The sequence below is a fragment of the Bombina bombina genome, chromosome 5 (genome assembly GCF_027579735.1).
Source record: "Bombina bombina isolate aBomBom1 chromosome 5, aBomBom1.pri, whole genome shotgun sequence".
Lineage (NCBI taxonomy): Eukaryota > Metazoa > Chordata > Amphibia > Anura > Bombinatoridae > Bombina > Bombina bombina.
Window position 1 is genome coordinate 529,368,143 of NC_069503.1, and position 16,548 is coordinate 529,384,690.

A 16,548-nucleotide genomic window follows, 5' to 3' on the forward strand; every position below is an offset into this window, starting at 1 on the left:
ACCAGAATGTTCAACACAACTGAGTCACAATTATTTGTAACAATGTTGTGAGTATCTACCTGCACATATTGATTGAGATCTAGCACATTATTAGCTTATTTAAATGGCATGAAGTTTAATTTGTCAACTGAAACACTGAAACTAATTTATGCAGCATATACAGGTGGCCCTCGTTTTACAACGGTTCAATTTGCACCGTTTCAGAATAACAACCTTTTTTTCCAGTCATGTGACTGCTATTGAAAAGCATTGAGAAGCAGTGCATTTATTAAAATAGCCAGTAGGTGGAGCTGTCCGATTGTGTTGCAGCAAAGCCAAGCAAGCTGAAATCAATCAGTTTAACCAGACCTGAGCTATCGAGCAGATTTAAAAGGAACAAGATCTTCCTGCCTATAAATCAGTCCAGATTGGAACGCATAGAAAGAACTGTTTGCAGAAAAATGCAAGTGAAGTCTGCAGGGGCGGTTCTACAGGGGGGCCTACAGGGGCCGGTGCCCCTGTAAAAATGTCCCCGGCCCCCCCTGTGGCCCCCCTGAAATGGTGTCTGAAATAATATTATTTTTATACATTAATAATATATACAACAGGCCCAGGGGCCGCAGCTGCCCAAATATGTAGCTAAGAGCTTTAAAAATATATATATTTTGAGTTTGACAGTCACACTCGTCACCGGCGGCTTACCGCTGAGCAGTCACGTGATCAGCTAGTGTCAGTGTTAGCGCACATGGCTTCACGCTTATGCACGTGAACTGATCTCCCATGCTGCGGTTAGGTGAGAACTTGGAAGAACTTAGAAGAAGTGTGGACGGCAGCCGGGCTTGGAGACTAAGTCTGACTCACACTGAGTGATCCCGGATCAGTGATCGTTAACGGTGCGGTCTGCTCTGCGGTGGCGGGGACTCGGGGAGCCTAACTCAGGTAGGAGTAAAGCACTTTCAAATCATGTCAAAGACAGTATAGCAAGCAGTGCACGTCTGGCAGGAAAACAAAAATTCAGCTCAGCTAGCTAATTAATTAGATTGATAGATGTCAGTCTGCCCTCTCAGCTCTCCTGCCTGTCTGTTCTCTACTCTAAGTTACGATCTAACTATGTTTTTGTCAACATAGTTAGATCGTAACTTAGAGTAGAGAACAGGCAGGCAGGAGAGCTGAGAGGGTAGACTGACATCGATCAATCTAATTAATTAGCTAGCTGAGCTGAATTTGCAAAACACACATGATGACAGTTCCATAAGTGTAAGTTTCTGTGTCGGTTAAGTACTCCCACTGTCAGTCCCACATAACGTTCAGAGATGGGATACAGCTAGTGAAATAAGCTTAAGGGAGAGTGGAGACAGAGGTATAGGGAGTGACGTGTCTTGAGATCCGCGTATGTCATAAGTGGGGGCAAGATGGTAGAGAAGAAGAAAAGTATAAGTCTAACCATTACCAGGTCCATGATAGAATCCTTAAATGTTTAAATTGCAGTGCACGAATATCAATATGGTGCTTTTGTAATCAACACATTTGTTCTATCTTATGGGTATTTGTTGTATTAATGTTGTGTATCAATTTGCTCTTCAAATTGATTTACATCATCTAAAATTTTGGTTAGACAATACTAGTCAGCTTATTGTGTGTTGTGTGCGTTTTTTAATTGTTTAAGGTAACTATTTTCTTGAAGTATACACTTTCTAAGTTGTATTTTGCTTAAAGATGCAATTTATACCTTATTCTTAATACATTGAGCTGTGTAAGGAAAGTCACAAAAAGGTAAAATCTGTCATCTTAATGAGCATGTGTCCATGTAAAATATTTAAAATGTGGCCCTTATGTACTCAGGCAAATCAATGCTTTATACATATATAATACATTTATATCTATAGACAAATTGTGTAAGAAAACATTTTAAAAGATGTTATCTATTTAGCCATTTGTATATTTCATATGAAATATTGTATTGTTTACATCAAACTATATGTTGATGCAAACAATTCATTTGTCTTAAAAGGTATATTGCTTTATTTATACAAATAGTAATCAAAGGAATTATATTCAAAAAAGTTATGGCAATATGTAAAAAGTACATAGCCTGCAATTACCATTAATTAAATTTCCACAGATAATGAATTAAATTACGTAAACCCATTTCTATGCAGTTTGTTTAAGAATATAAAGCTGGCTCAATGAAGTAAAAAAATATATAAATGAATGTGATTGTACCTGTCTTAAAATGATAAATAATACCTATATAAATAAAGGACATGCTTGCAGTTTGATAAACAATATATTAACAGTTTAGACAGTGGCACATTAATGTGTTAAGTAATAAATAAATACTATCACTGTTCCCCTGGCAATTTCTGTGTCTTTAATTTCTTAATGTGCCCCTCTGATTAAACACTGGCCCCACCTTGGCCCCCCCAGTGAAATTTGTCTAGAACCGCCACTGGAAGTCTGTGTTGTGTGATTATTTTATTAGGTTTATAATGCTGTTTAGCATTTAAAGTCTTCATTTCAAAGCTTTAAAAATAAATGTATTAGGCGTTATGACAATTTTGAGAGGGGCCTGGAACCTATCTCCCTCACTTTCCATTGACTTACATTATAAACTGGGTTTCAATTTACAACGGTTTCGAATTACAACCATTCCTTCTGGAACCTAACCCCGGCGTAAACTGAGGGCTACCTGTACTTATAAAATACTCCTTTCTAAACATATATGATTTATAAAATCATATAAGTATAGAAACTAAATACATACAAATGATAAAGAAAAAAATAAGAGACAATGAGAACAGCATAGTTAAGATAAGCACAGTTGGTTAATCATATCTAAAGTCACCATTAATATATATTCGTCATTTTGTCCAATTAATTAATTTTAAGGGACAGGAAACCCCAAAAGTTTATTCCATGATTCGGTTAGAACATACCATTTCAAAGAACTTTCCAATTTACTTCTATTATCAAATTTGCTTCATTCTCTTGTTATCCTTTGCTAAAGGAACTACATTGCACTACTGGCAGCTACTAAACACATCTAGTTAGCCAATCACAAGAGACAAATGTGTGCAGGCACCAATAAGCAGCTAGTTCCCACTGGTGTAGGATATGTGGGCATTCTTTTTCAACAAGGGATACCAACAACAAAGCACATTTGAAAATAGAAGCTAATTTAAAAGTGTCTGAAAATGAATGCTCTATCTGAATCATGCAAGTTTAATTTTGACTTTCCTATCCCTTTAAAATACTTCATATGAAAAAGATACCAATAAAACATATGATAATGTATACATCAAACAAAGCTATAAATAGGGAAGGCCAGTGGCTCAAAACATGGACCATCCAACAAAATATGAGATTGCCTCTACCATTCATATCCACTGTTTAAAACAACAGATTTTTTAGAAGATTTAAAAATGCCTCTCTGTAGTTTAAATGAATCCATAAATACCCAATAGGCTGATTTTAAATTTCTCACACAAGTCAGATAGGCTAGATCAGTGATTTTCAAACTTTTTTTTGCCACGGCACACCACCATCCCAAAATTTTACAAAATCACGCATTGTAGCCTAATACAGCATATATATATATATGTGTGTGTGTGTGTGTGAACAATTTAGTCAATTAAATGCAATTACGCTTAATTAGCATGGCAGTCACTACAACTGTATTGCCAAAGCTAGAGGCACAATAATAACAATCAAAAGTTCCACGTATTGAGGATGTTAGGGGGGTACCAGTGATGAAAATAAATTCTTAGGTGATATGCAGTAGTTCCATGCAAGTAAAAGTTCCGCTTGTTAGGGCAGTAAGCAGTGCACAAGTATTGAGCCCAAAAGCAGAAACTACTGAGGTCCAAGTGATCCTACTGTTAAAGTCCATAAGCCTTGGGGGCACCAGTATAAGAGTTTCACAATCAGTGTAGGATAAGCATAAATATGGGGCCCACAAAAGAGCATCAGGGCTTGGCAATCCGGCAATGATGAGAGTAAACAAAAAAATTACAAAAAGTTAAGTTAGGAGGGCAAATGGCATAAAATGAATATGATGGTAAACAGAAAGGTCTCACCCAGCTAAAGTAGATGTCTTCTTCTCTATGCTGGAAACATATAATTAATATCCAGGGCAATTCTCCCTGAGCTTGAGAATCCAGGAAGGGGAGGTGAGTGGATCTGTAAAACTGTGACTGTCGTAGTGTGTAGGCCGCAATTGTTTAAAAGACCTCCGCAGACACAGAAAGAAAATGGTGGCCGTTCCCGCCACTTTGGCCCACTTTCCTCTTTTCTTCAAGGCGACTATCAATCTGGACTCCAGTAAGTAGCACGTACCTCCTAGTCAGTTACCCCGTTCGGAAGCTTGGGAAGAAAAAAGGACTGCAGCTGTTTGTTTGACCTCCGGAGCGGAGCCCCGACCCTCCGGAGTGTCATATATATTTTTATTAGATCTCTCAGTAGTCTTCGTGGCTATCGTAGCAGATAGCAGATGCCTTCAAATACATGTGCCACCACCCAAATGCACTCTGGCTTGACGGGTCTTCTCTTGCTCAGATCTCATTGATAGGAACTTTTGTAATGCAGCTGAGGCGAGTGAAATCTCTGGAGTGGAGCCCCGACCCTCCGGAGAACGGTGTGGGAGTTGAGATAGTCCCTGTGTGTCTGGATGAGGGCGTAGGGTAGCAGCAGCTACCGGCTTCTGTTCCGCTTCAGGAGGGCACTTAAGCAAGAAGGGACCAACTCACGGCGGCACACCTGACAATCTCTCATGGCCCACTAGTGTGCCGTGGCACAGTGGTTGAAAATCACTGGGCTAGATGACCAGTGTAGGAAAGTACCTAAAACTTTATGTCCCATATATACTAAAACTGAATTAGAAATACAAGATTACTCCCAAAATCAATACATTATTTTGATATTAAAAATGGCATCTGCTGACAATCAGCATTTTTTACTGAGCATGAGCAAACAAGAACATTTTTAACATGACATGCTAGCACAATGGGGTATAACATTTTGTATTGTTTCATTTCACAAAGGTTAAATAGACAGCCAAAGTAAACAGTAAAAATCTGCTGACAATACTTTAACTATGTTAAACTATGTCCCCCTCCAGCAATGTGCCGCCCACCTGCCTCCCTCCTAACCCTCCCGGTGCTAGTCGCCATGGCCTTTGTCAAAAATATTAAGTACACTCTTGAAATAACTATAACTTGTACTAGAGGCATTTTTTGATAATACATGTATATTGCAAAAATGCTTCTATGTAAAACTGAAATGCACCTGTGTTCATTCCAATTTGGGATGGAATGGACTTTTAAGAGAATGCAACACCTGCAATGAGGATTGTTGATGAGAAGTTATTTAAAAAAAAAGAAAACTAAAAAACATTATGGTTAACGCTAACTTTAATACAGCATAGCACTCCAGCCTTTTTTAAAGCAACAATATTTTGTTGAGACATCTAACATGTTTTACAGGTTTTTTAAGTGAAACAGATGCTGAATGCTTTACACTCTTTGTTGTAATGCCTGGTGGGCAATGTCATTGTCCACCAATCAGACTGTGGGAGTTTAAATGATCAGGCAGTGAGCTTCTATCCCAATATGAAAAAATTCCATTTTAACCTAAAGGGATAGGTGGGAAAGAACTGGAGATAATAATCCACAAACCTAAGTCCTAGTAAACCATCGTATAGGATAAGGTAGTGCCTAATGCCAGATATAGTTTAAATATTTGAAGAGGAAAGGAGCAGAAGCATTATTATGGCACACTTGGGGGGATTGTCATCTCATACATGTAGGGTAAGTGAGTTCATTGTGTAGAAAAATGAGTTTATTTAAAACTTAACGTTTATTATAAAAATTAATAAAATAAACCCAGTGTTGTGGACCATGCCACTTTAAGTTAAAATTTTCTTCAAGCTGTGTTATATAAGAAAAAGTAAATTACTATGAAAATAGAAAATAAAAATAAATATAAAATAAAATTGCACTGTATGCTCTCTGGTAAAGGAGTCACCTCCTATTAGCCGTAATATTAAGGAAAGTGTCTTCTATGAGGAAATAACGAAGAATTCACTTTAAATTCTATCTCTATGTATGCGTAGCTGTAGTGGGCTCAAAGGTAAAGTGTGGATGACATGACCATTACTAGGAATATATCAAATTTGCCTGTAACGAATTAAGTCAATAAGTATCTGTCTCCACACTCCCCAATATAGCCGTCCCAGCTCCACTTGTAACACCTATATAAGTGCCCAAAGTTTGGGCCAACCAATTACCAATTGTTATCAAATTTCCCAAAATTATAACCCCATAAGTAAGTTATTCCCCGTTTTCTTATTAGAGACAAATTAAGGAGAGCAGCAGTGCGAACCGCCTAACGCGCGTTTCGCATATGCTTTATCAAAGGCTAACCCGATCACTACCCGGGGTTTCCTTAAAAAGGTACATTGACCAATCCTTTTTAACGTGCGTGATAGACAAGTGTAGTCTACCAATCGCGTAGAGCCATCCGCGATTGGCTAGAGCAGAGGGTGTGTGTCGTTCCTCCAATAGTGTGTGGTGAGGTAATGACGTGGGTGTGAATACGCCCCCCTGTCACTGTACTCTGTTCCGCTTCTCACTAATAACGGCATGTTAGAGAGAGATAATAGGAGCACTATGTGCAGAACCATGGTATTACGTCCTCATATTTTTGATCGATTTATACTCAGAGATTTTTATATGATGATAGTACAATAAAAACAAAAGGGTCTGTCTTACATTGTTATATGATTATTTAACTATATCCGTTATTTGTCATTAAAGGATTATAGTGCACTCGTATTGATTTATTTGTCACTTTGATGTAGAATTATATTAGGTTACACTGGTTATATTACTTGATGACATATAGATTGTGCCACATTATTACCAAATATTCTCTTCAGAGATAACATATGTATCGTACTATATAATTTAAATCCATTCATTGTTCCTTAATATATAGCCATCTCTTATTATGAAGAGAGTCCTCAATTTATTAGAGATAATGTGGACTTTATTATTGTGTACAGATAAACATGAGCACTCAGTATAACTCATGTAATCCCTTTAGATGTCCATTACGTTCAAATGTATATGTATAAAAGATTTTTGTACCCCATAACATTACAAAAATGATGAACTAAATGTCATAACCTAAGATAGGTCTTACTTTAACATCAGATCCTAACAGTCAATTCTTATCGTGAGGGGAGAGTTATATTTATTAGTCTATAACAATCAAGTATTCCAGTTTATTTAACTCTTATGTATGTCAGGGATCACAGGGATATTAAGTACTATATATTTGGAGCTTTGTCCAAAATGTACTCAACATTCACTATGAAAAATAAGATGGTATCTTTTAGGTTTAATTGTATATGTTCATTTCTTACTCCAAAAAGGCACTAAACGTTAGCATTTCGTTGAGCCCCTTAGGACTCATGGTTTGCAGTCTGAAGATCCATTTTGTCTCTGCTTTGAGGAGTGCATTTTCAATATTCCCTCCTCTTATTCCTAGTGAAACCTTATGAAGAATCCAGCTTCGTAGTTCTGGTTTGCATTCATGTTTATCCAAGAAATGTTTTGCCACAGTGGTCAACTTTTTGTCATGTTCCAAATCATTTTTGGCATTCTTGAAAAATGTATGACACTCTAATCCATGATGCTAAAAAAGATGGCCAGATAGATGAAAAAGAAGTTAAATTCCTAAAGGTAGAGAACCCAAAAATTGCCACTTTCTATTTATTACCGAAGATACATAAGAACAAACTGATACCCCCCGTAGACCAATTGTGGCAGGAATTGGTAGCCTTTGCGAACAGGCATCTAGATATTTGGATCTGCGACTAAGAAATATTGTTCTTACACTTCCCTCATATACAAGGGATACGATGGATGTACTCAGCAAAATAGAGGATATGACACTAGAAGAAGATATGTTCTTAGCAACCTTTGACGTTGAGTCACTTTACACATCAATTGAACATCACTGGGGTTGCCATGCAGTCAATTATTTCCTCCAAATGGAAACAGCAGAACATACCCCTAAAAACATCTTCCTAGTGAAACTACTTAAGTTTGTACTGAGCCATAATTTCTTCGTCTTTAATGACAAATTTTTCCTGCAAATTCGGGGAACAGCAATGGGCACAGCATGTGCCCCCACCTATGCAAATATATATTTGGGGTGGTTGGAGCGCTAATTTGTTTTTGGAGTGGATATGGAAAAATATGCGGACAACATTGTCCTGTGGCTCAGGTACATAGACGATGTTTTCCTGATTTGGAAAGGAGACATATCTCTATTCAAAGAATTCATTGGAATTTTAAATACCAACAACCTGAATTTACGCCTAACCTATGAAATTAATCACGAAAGTGTGACATTTCTCGACCTGAGAATATCAAGAGGTATGTTCGGTCGGATTAAATCAGATCTTTATAGAAAAGAAACAGCCACGAACTCGATACTTAGTTTCCAGAGTGCTCACCATCCAGCAACAAAGAAAGCCATTCCCTTCGGAGAATTCCTTAGACTACGGCGCAACTGCTCTGATATTAGTGCTTTTAAAAATCAGGCTATGGATATGAAGAAGAGGCTAAAAGCTAGGGAATACCCTAATAGCACTCTTAAAAAGGCATATCACACAGCCCTCCATACGGACAGACTGCACCTAATTAAACCCAAAACTAAATCCAACTTGGATAATAAAGTCCGGTTTGTCAGTACCTTTAAGATAGCACACAAGGAAATAAGGGATATCCTCAACAATCATGTACACATTCTAAAAACAGATGAGGATCTATCCAAGTGCATTGGGGATAAAATCACAATGAGCTGGAGACGAGCCCCTACAATTAGGGACAAGATAACGAGGAGTCATTTTGTAAAACAAACTACCAAAAAGAGAAAAGACTTCAAGGGAACATATGCATGTGGGACATGTAAGTTCTGTCCATATATGCTGAATGTAAAACAGATGAGTATCTTTCCATCTGGTACCATATTTATGAATGACTTCTACAATTGTAGGAGCAAAAATATCATCTATTGTATTGAGTTCAATTGTAATAAGAAGTACGTGGGGATGTCGACACGTGAATTCAGGAGACGTTTGGGCGAACATATATGTAACATCAAGAATGCCAAAAATGATTTGGAACATAACAAAAAGTTGACCACTGTGGCAAAACATTTCTTGGATAAACATGAATGCAAACCAGAACTACGAAGCTGGATTCTTCATAAGGTTTCACTAGGAATAAGAGGAGGGAATATTGAAAATGCACTCCTCAAAGCAGAGACAAAATGGATCTTCAGACTGCAAACCATGAGTCCTAAGGGGCTCAACGAAATGCTAACGTTTAGTGCCTTTTTGGAGTAAGAAATGAACATATACAATTAAACCTAAAAGATACCATCTTATTTTTCATAGTGAATGTTGAGTACATTTTGGACAAAGCTCCAAATATATAGTACTTAATATCCCTGTGATCCCTGACATATGTAAGCGTTAAATAAACTGGAATACTTGATTGTTATAGACTAATAAATATAACTCTCCCCTCACGATAAGAATGGACTGTTAGGATCTGATGTTAAAGTAAGAACTATCTTAGGTTATGACATTTAGTTCATCATTTTTGTAATGTTATGGGGTACAAAAATCTTTTATACATATACATTTGAACATAATGGACATCTAAAGTGCTGAGTGCTCATGTTTATCTGTACACAATAATAAAGTCCACATTACCTCTAATAAATTGAGGACTCTCGTTCATAATAAGAGATGGCTATATATTAAGGAACAATGAATGGATATAAATTATATAGTACAATACATATGTTATCTCTGAAGAGAATATTTGGTAATAATGTGGAACAATCTATATGTCATCAAATAATATAACCAGTGTAACCTAATATAATTATACATCAAAGTGACAAATAAATCAATACGAGTGCACTATAATCCTTTAATGACAAATAACGGCTATAGTTAAATAATCATATAACAATGTAAGCCAGACCCTTTTGTTTTTATTGTACTATCATCATATAAAAATCTCTGAGTATAAATCGATCAAAAATATGAGGACCTAATACCATGGTTCTGCACATAGTGCTCCTATTATCTCTCTCTAACATCCCATTCTTAGTGAGAAGCGGAACAGAGTACAGTGACAGGGGGCGTATTCACGCCCACGTCATTACCTCACTGCACACTATTGGAGGAACGACACACACCCTCTGCTCTAGCCAATCACGGATTGGTAGACTATACTTGTCTATCACGCAAGTTAAAAAGGATTGGTCAATGTACCTTTTTAAGGAAACCCCGGGTAGTGATCGGGTTAGCCTTTGATAAAGCATATGCGAAACGCGCGTTAGGCGGTTCGCACTGCTGCTCTCCTTAATTTGTCTCTAATAAGAAAACGGGGAATAACTTACTCATGGGGTTATAATTTTGGGAAATTTGATAACAATTGGTAATTGGTTGGCCCAAACTTTGGGCACTTATATAGGTGTTACAAGTGGAGCTGGGACGGCTATATTGGGGAGTGTGGAGACAGATACTTATTTACTTAATTCGTTACAGGCAAATTTGATATATACCTAGTAATGGTCATGTCATCCACACTTTACCTTTGAGCCCACTACAGCTACGCATACATAGAGATAGAATTTAAAGTGAATTCTTCGTTATTTCCTCATAGAAGGCACTTTCCTTAATATTAAGGCTAATAGGAGGTGACTCCTTTACCAGAGAGCATACAGTGCAATTTTATTTTATATTTATTTTTATTTTCTATTTTCATAGTAATTTACTTTTTCTTATATAACACAGCTTGATGAAATTTTAACTTAAAGTGGCATGGTCCACAACACTGGGTTTATTTGATTAATTTATATAATAAACGTTAAGTTTTAAATAAACTCATTTTCTACACAATGAACTCACTTACCCTACATGTATGAGATGACAATCCCCCCAAGTGTGCCATAATAATGCTTCTGCTCCTTTCCTCTTCAAATATCTTCTATCCCAATAACCTGTCTTGCACAAATCTGCACATTCTGCTTCCATATCACCAGCATTAACCTTTCTTTGATGCATACTTGTTTGACATGTCTATACAGTGCTCTTTTGTGATGCAATACACTGAATACATTTTTTTAATCATAATTCCTTCCCATCTGTCACTTTTTTCTTTACCTGGTGGTTTTTATTTGCTTGCTATATATACCACATAAGGGGTCCTGCAACCTCCTCCTTTTAGGCACTGAAAAATAAGACTGGGGGGGTGCCTAGCACTGTACGAAGTCCCCAATGATCTGATCCCAGCCTTGAAAATCACATGATCACATTGATTATTGTGTGATTTTATTTTTTTACAGTTAGACACTTGCTACTGGCATGAAGGAGTTAATATTTACAATTTAAATAAAGATATTTATTGGAAAAAAACAAAACAAAACATGGTATATATGTGATCTGGGAATTACCATGGCAAATATTTGATGAGGAGGTAAAGATATACTTAGGACGGTCTAAATGGTACTATTTGTTCACTTACTTTCCATCTACGTTGACTAATTTTTCTTGCCCTCCAGGTAACCGGACAGTGAGATCAATCTTCTTATTCAACATATTCTCCTTCCGTTCGTCTGAGCTTTGGTAGCCTGTTGCTTCTGGGTCTGAAAATGACCTGTGCTCCATTGTCAACTTTGGAGCAGTATTCTGGCCAGGTGGAGGGGGTGCTCGTGCCTTTAATTTTTTCCTTTAAAAAAAACAAAGAAAACACATGCTTTAAAATGTTGCACTTTATATATATATATCTCCTATACATTTATGTTAATATATATTTTTATATAATGCCAAAAAAAAATAGTTTAAGATTATAGATTCATGTTGGAGTAAAATTCTGTTTAAAGCTTGCACACACAAATTCTAATAATTTTATTTTTATTGCTAAAGAATATTATTAAAGCGACATTATACTTAACACAGTTTAATCGTTCATATATAAAATATATATATATATATATATATATATATATGTATATTTAAATAATGTTGAAAAAATGTATGAAAATTTTGCCTGGGGGCCCTTGTTTGTCTCAGTCCGCCCCTGAGGGACAGTGATCAAAAACTTGCCTGCATAGAGCAAAATCACAAAAAAATCCTTTTCTTTTTTTTTTAAACATTATATTGCAATGAATGTGTCTTTACATAGAGAACACTGCACAGCGAAATAAAGCTAAAATTTGTCTTTTTATTTTAATATCCTTAAGGTACTGACCAGATTTATTCGATAATCTCACCAGATAAAAGAGATTTAGATTATTGAACCCTAAAGCTGAAACAAATAAAATACACTAGGGCAGGGGTGACCACACTTTTTTGTGTTGGGATCTACTTTTCAAATGACCGGCTCAACAAGATCTACCCACTAAAAATGGTATGGCTCCTAAGCTTACATTCCTGCCTATTCAAATAAAAATACCAAGAGAATGAAGAAAAATTGATGATCAGAGTAAATTGAAAAGTTGTTTAAAATTGCATGTTATGGGGCATATCAAGCTCCGTATGCTCCATAACCTGTCCGCCTGCTCTGAGGCGGTGGACAGAAATCACCAGAAATTGACACCACCTGCTAGCGGCTGATTGGCCGCGAATCTGCAGGGGGTGGCATTGCACCAGCAGTTCACCAGAACTGCTGGTGCAATGATAAATGCAGAAAGTGTATGCTGTCGGCATTTATTGATGTGCACCAGACATGATCTGCAATATCGGATCATGTCCGCTCGCACATTAATAAATAGGCCCCTATATATCTGAATCATGAAAAAAAATAAAATGTTTGTTTCATATCCCTTTAAGGTTGCATGATTAGCAACACGTGGATGTTCAAAAGCATAAAGGTACAACAGATTAATCCTGACAACAAAACAGGAGCAAGCCCTTGTGCCATGTTACAAAACACTGCATTCAAATTACTGCCACTGCCCCCCTTTACTTTACGCCGCAGGCTTGGCCTGAAGTGACCCAGGGAGACTTAACAACGGGTTTATTTGCCAGACGTCAATCAGGTTTGTTCCTTTAGCATAGCACAGCAGCCTCCGCCTTTACTTTTTCTACCTATTGACGCTTACCCTCATAACTATACCGCCATATCCATTGGAAGAGAACTCACTCAACCATGCTTTTGATGGGCCAAATGTTTTGTCGTTCAAAAAGCTTCTACATTGATTGGTTGAAATCACGTCCCTCAAGATGCAATCCTGTAGCATTTTTCGTGTCCGACCACCAGACTGTTTAATGATCTGCCCCTTCACACACTGCGGTAGATAAAGCGGTATCCCTAACAACCATACTATACTCACGCCCCAGTGTTGAGATTGCGTAACTTGAACATATCGGTCGTGATCTACCAGCAGCACCTTCGGGATCTACTGGTAGATCCCGATCTACCTATTGGGCACCCCTGCACTAGGGGACCTAAATCAAATAAATGATGCAGAAGTTAACCAAAGGTGAATAGATTTGGGCTCATTTAATATAGTGCAATGCTGCAAATAAAAACATGTGTGCTCCATTTTTGCAATACTTTAATTAAAACAAATGAATCAAAGGACAAAGCCAGAGCCCTTAAAATACATAGGAGCACTTTCCCTGTTGTTGATTGGTGCTGGCAGAAACTGAGAGCGACTAAGGGATAGATTACAAGTGACGTGCTAATATTAGCACTGTCGCAGTATTGCAAATATTAGAAGTTGAAAGTAAATATGCACCACAATCTAAATTTACACTCGTCGGGTTAGCGTGAATAAAGACCATGCGTAAAGGGCTAAGGCTAAAAATAAATGTGCATCAAACACAAAATAAATACATTAAAATAAAGTGTTATACTCATATATACACTTTCTAATAAAAAATATTCATATAAATTTTAATAAAACCTTTTTAGAAGGGTTAAAAGGTATATGGCATATGACAAGGTATTTGAATTGAAAGGGCTATATTATACATATATATATATATATATGTGTGTGTGTGTGTATGTGTTGCGGGTAAAGTACGAAATTGGGTAATCCTAGCATTACCCCGGTAAACCTGGCATTACCCAAGCTGCTGTGGGTAAAGCCAGATTTTACATGATAAATCTTATCAGAGTGCATCGCATCACTGCATCAAACATATATACAATGCACTGTAATTCACACATCTTCACTACCTTTTTTGCCTCTGCCTGGGGGGTTCAAGAGTAAACCTCATTCCCCAAGGTTCACTTGGGGTGGATGCCCTAAACTCCCCAGGTAGAGGCAAAAAAATAATGTGGATGAGAGAATTACATTACATTGGGCGTTACAAAAAGCCGCTTGGGTAATGTTAGGTTTACCCGGGTCATTTTAGGATTACCTGGATTTCTGACTTAACCCGAAATATATATATATATACACACACACACACATATATTTATATATATATATATATATATACACACACATATATTTATATATATATATATATACACACACACACACATTATATATATCTATATATATATATATACACACAGAGTATATATATATATACAGTATATATATAACAGAATTTATGTTTACCTGATAAATTTCTTTCTCCAACGGTGTGTCCGGTCCACGGCGTCATCCTTACTTGTGGGATATTCTCTTCCCCAACAGGAAATGGCAAAGAGCCCAGCAAAGCTGGTCACATGATCCCTCCTAGGCTCCGCCTACCCCAGTCATTCGACCGACGTTAAGGAGGAATATTAGCATAGGAGAAACCATATGGTACCGTGGTGACTGTAGTTAAAGAAAATAAATTATCAGACCTGATTAAAAAAACCAGGGCGGGCCGTGGACCGGACACACCGTTGGAGAAAGAAATTTATCAGGTAAACATAAATTCTGTTTTCTCCAACATAGGTGTGTCCGGTCCACGGCGTCATCCTTACTTGTGGGAACCAATACCAAAGCTTTAGGACACGGATGAAGGGAGGGAGCAAATCAGGTCACCTAAATGGAAGGCACCACGGCTTGCAAAACCTTTCTCCCAAAAATAGCCTCAGAAGAAGCAAAAGTATCAAACTTGTAAAATTTGGTAAAAGTGTGCAGTGAAGACCAAGTCGCTGCCCTACATATCTGATCAACAGAAGCCTCGTTCTTGAAGGCCCATGTGGAAGCCACAGCCCTAGTGGAATGAGCTGTGATTCTTTCAGGAGGCTGCCGTCCGGCAGTCTCGTAAGCCAATCTGATGATGCTTTTAATCCAAAAAGAGAGAGAGGTAGAAGTTGCTTTTTGACCTCTCCTTTTACCTGAATAAACAACAAACAAGGAAGATGTTTGTCTAAAATCCTTTGTAGCATCTAAATAGAATTTTAGAGCGCGAACAACATCCAAATTGTGCAACAAACGTTCCTTCTTTGAAACTGGTTTCGGACACAGAGAAGGCACGATAATCTCCTGGTTAATGTTTTTGTTAGAAACAACTTTCGGAAGAAAACCAGGTTTAGTACGTAAAACCACCTTATCTGCATGGAACACCAGATAAGGAGGGGAACACTGCAGAGCAGATAATTCTGAAACTCTTCTAGCAGAAGAAATTGCAACTAAAAACAAAACTTTCCAAGATAATAACTTAATATCAACGGAATGTAAGGGTTCAAACGGAACCCCCTGAAGAACTGAAAGAACTAAATTGAGACTCCAAGGAGGAGTCAAAGGTTTGTAAACAGGCTTAATTCTAACCAAAGCCTGAACAAAGGCTTGAACATCTGGCACGGCTGCCAGCTTTTTGTGAAGTAACACCGACAAGGCAGAAATCTGTCCCCTCAGGGAACTTGCCGATAATCCTTTTTCCAATCCTTCTTGAAGGAAGGATAGAATCCTAGGAATCTTAACCTTGTCCCAAGGGAATCCTTTAGATTCACACCAACAGATATATTTTTTCCAAATTTTGTGGTAAATCCTTCTAGTTACAGGCTTTCTGGCCTGAACAAGAGTATCGATAACAGAATCTTAGAAACCTCGCTTCGATAAAATCAAGCGTTCAATCTCCAGGCAGTCAGCTGGAGTGAAACCAGATTCGGATGTTCGAACGGACCCTGAACAAGAAGGTCTCGTCTCAAAGGTAGCTTCCAAGGTGGAGCCGATGACATATTCACCAGATCTGCATACCAAGTCCTGCGTGGCCACGCAGGAGCTATCAAGATCACCGACGCCCTCTCCTGATTGATCCTGGCTACCAGCCTGGGAATGAGAGGAAACGGCGGAAACACATAAGCTAGTTTGAAGGTCCAAGGTGCTACAAGTGCATCCACTAGAGCCGCCTTGGGATCCCTGGATCTGGACCCGTAACAGGGAACTTTGAAGTTCTGACGAGAGGCCATTAGATCCATGTCTGGAATGCCCCACAGCTGAGTGACTAGGGCAAAGATTTCCGGATGGAGTTCCCACTCCCCCGGATGCAATGTCTGACGACTCAGAAAATCCGCTTCCCAATTTTCC

At 37.8% G+C, this 16,548-nt stretch overlaps 1 protein-coding gene across 2 annotated transcripts in view; it reads right to left on the reverse strand.

Moving 5' to 3' along the window:
• Positions 1-16,548, reverse strand: part of COBL (cordon-bleu WH2 repeat protein) — a 558,417-nt gene that overhangs the window by 309,045 nt on the left and 232,824 nt on the right. For both annotated transcript variants that reach the window (XM_053714458.1, XM_053714459.1), the window contains exon 3: positions 11,592-11,795. In XM_053714458.1, coding sequence (XP_053570433.1) covers positions 11,592-11,795 — 204 coding nt within the window. The remainder of the gene's footprint in view (positions 1-11,591; positions 11,796-16,548) is intronic.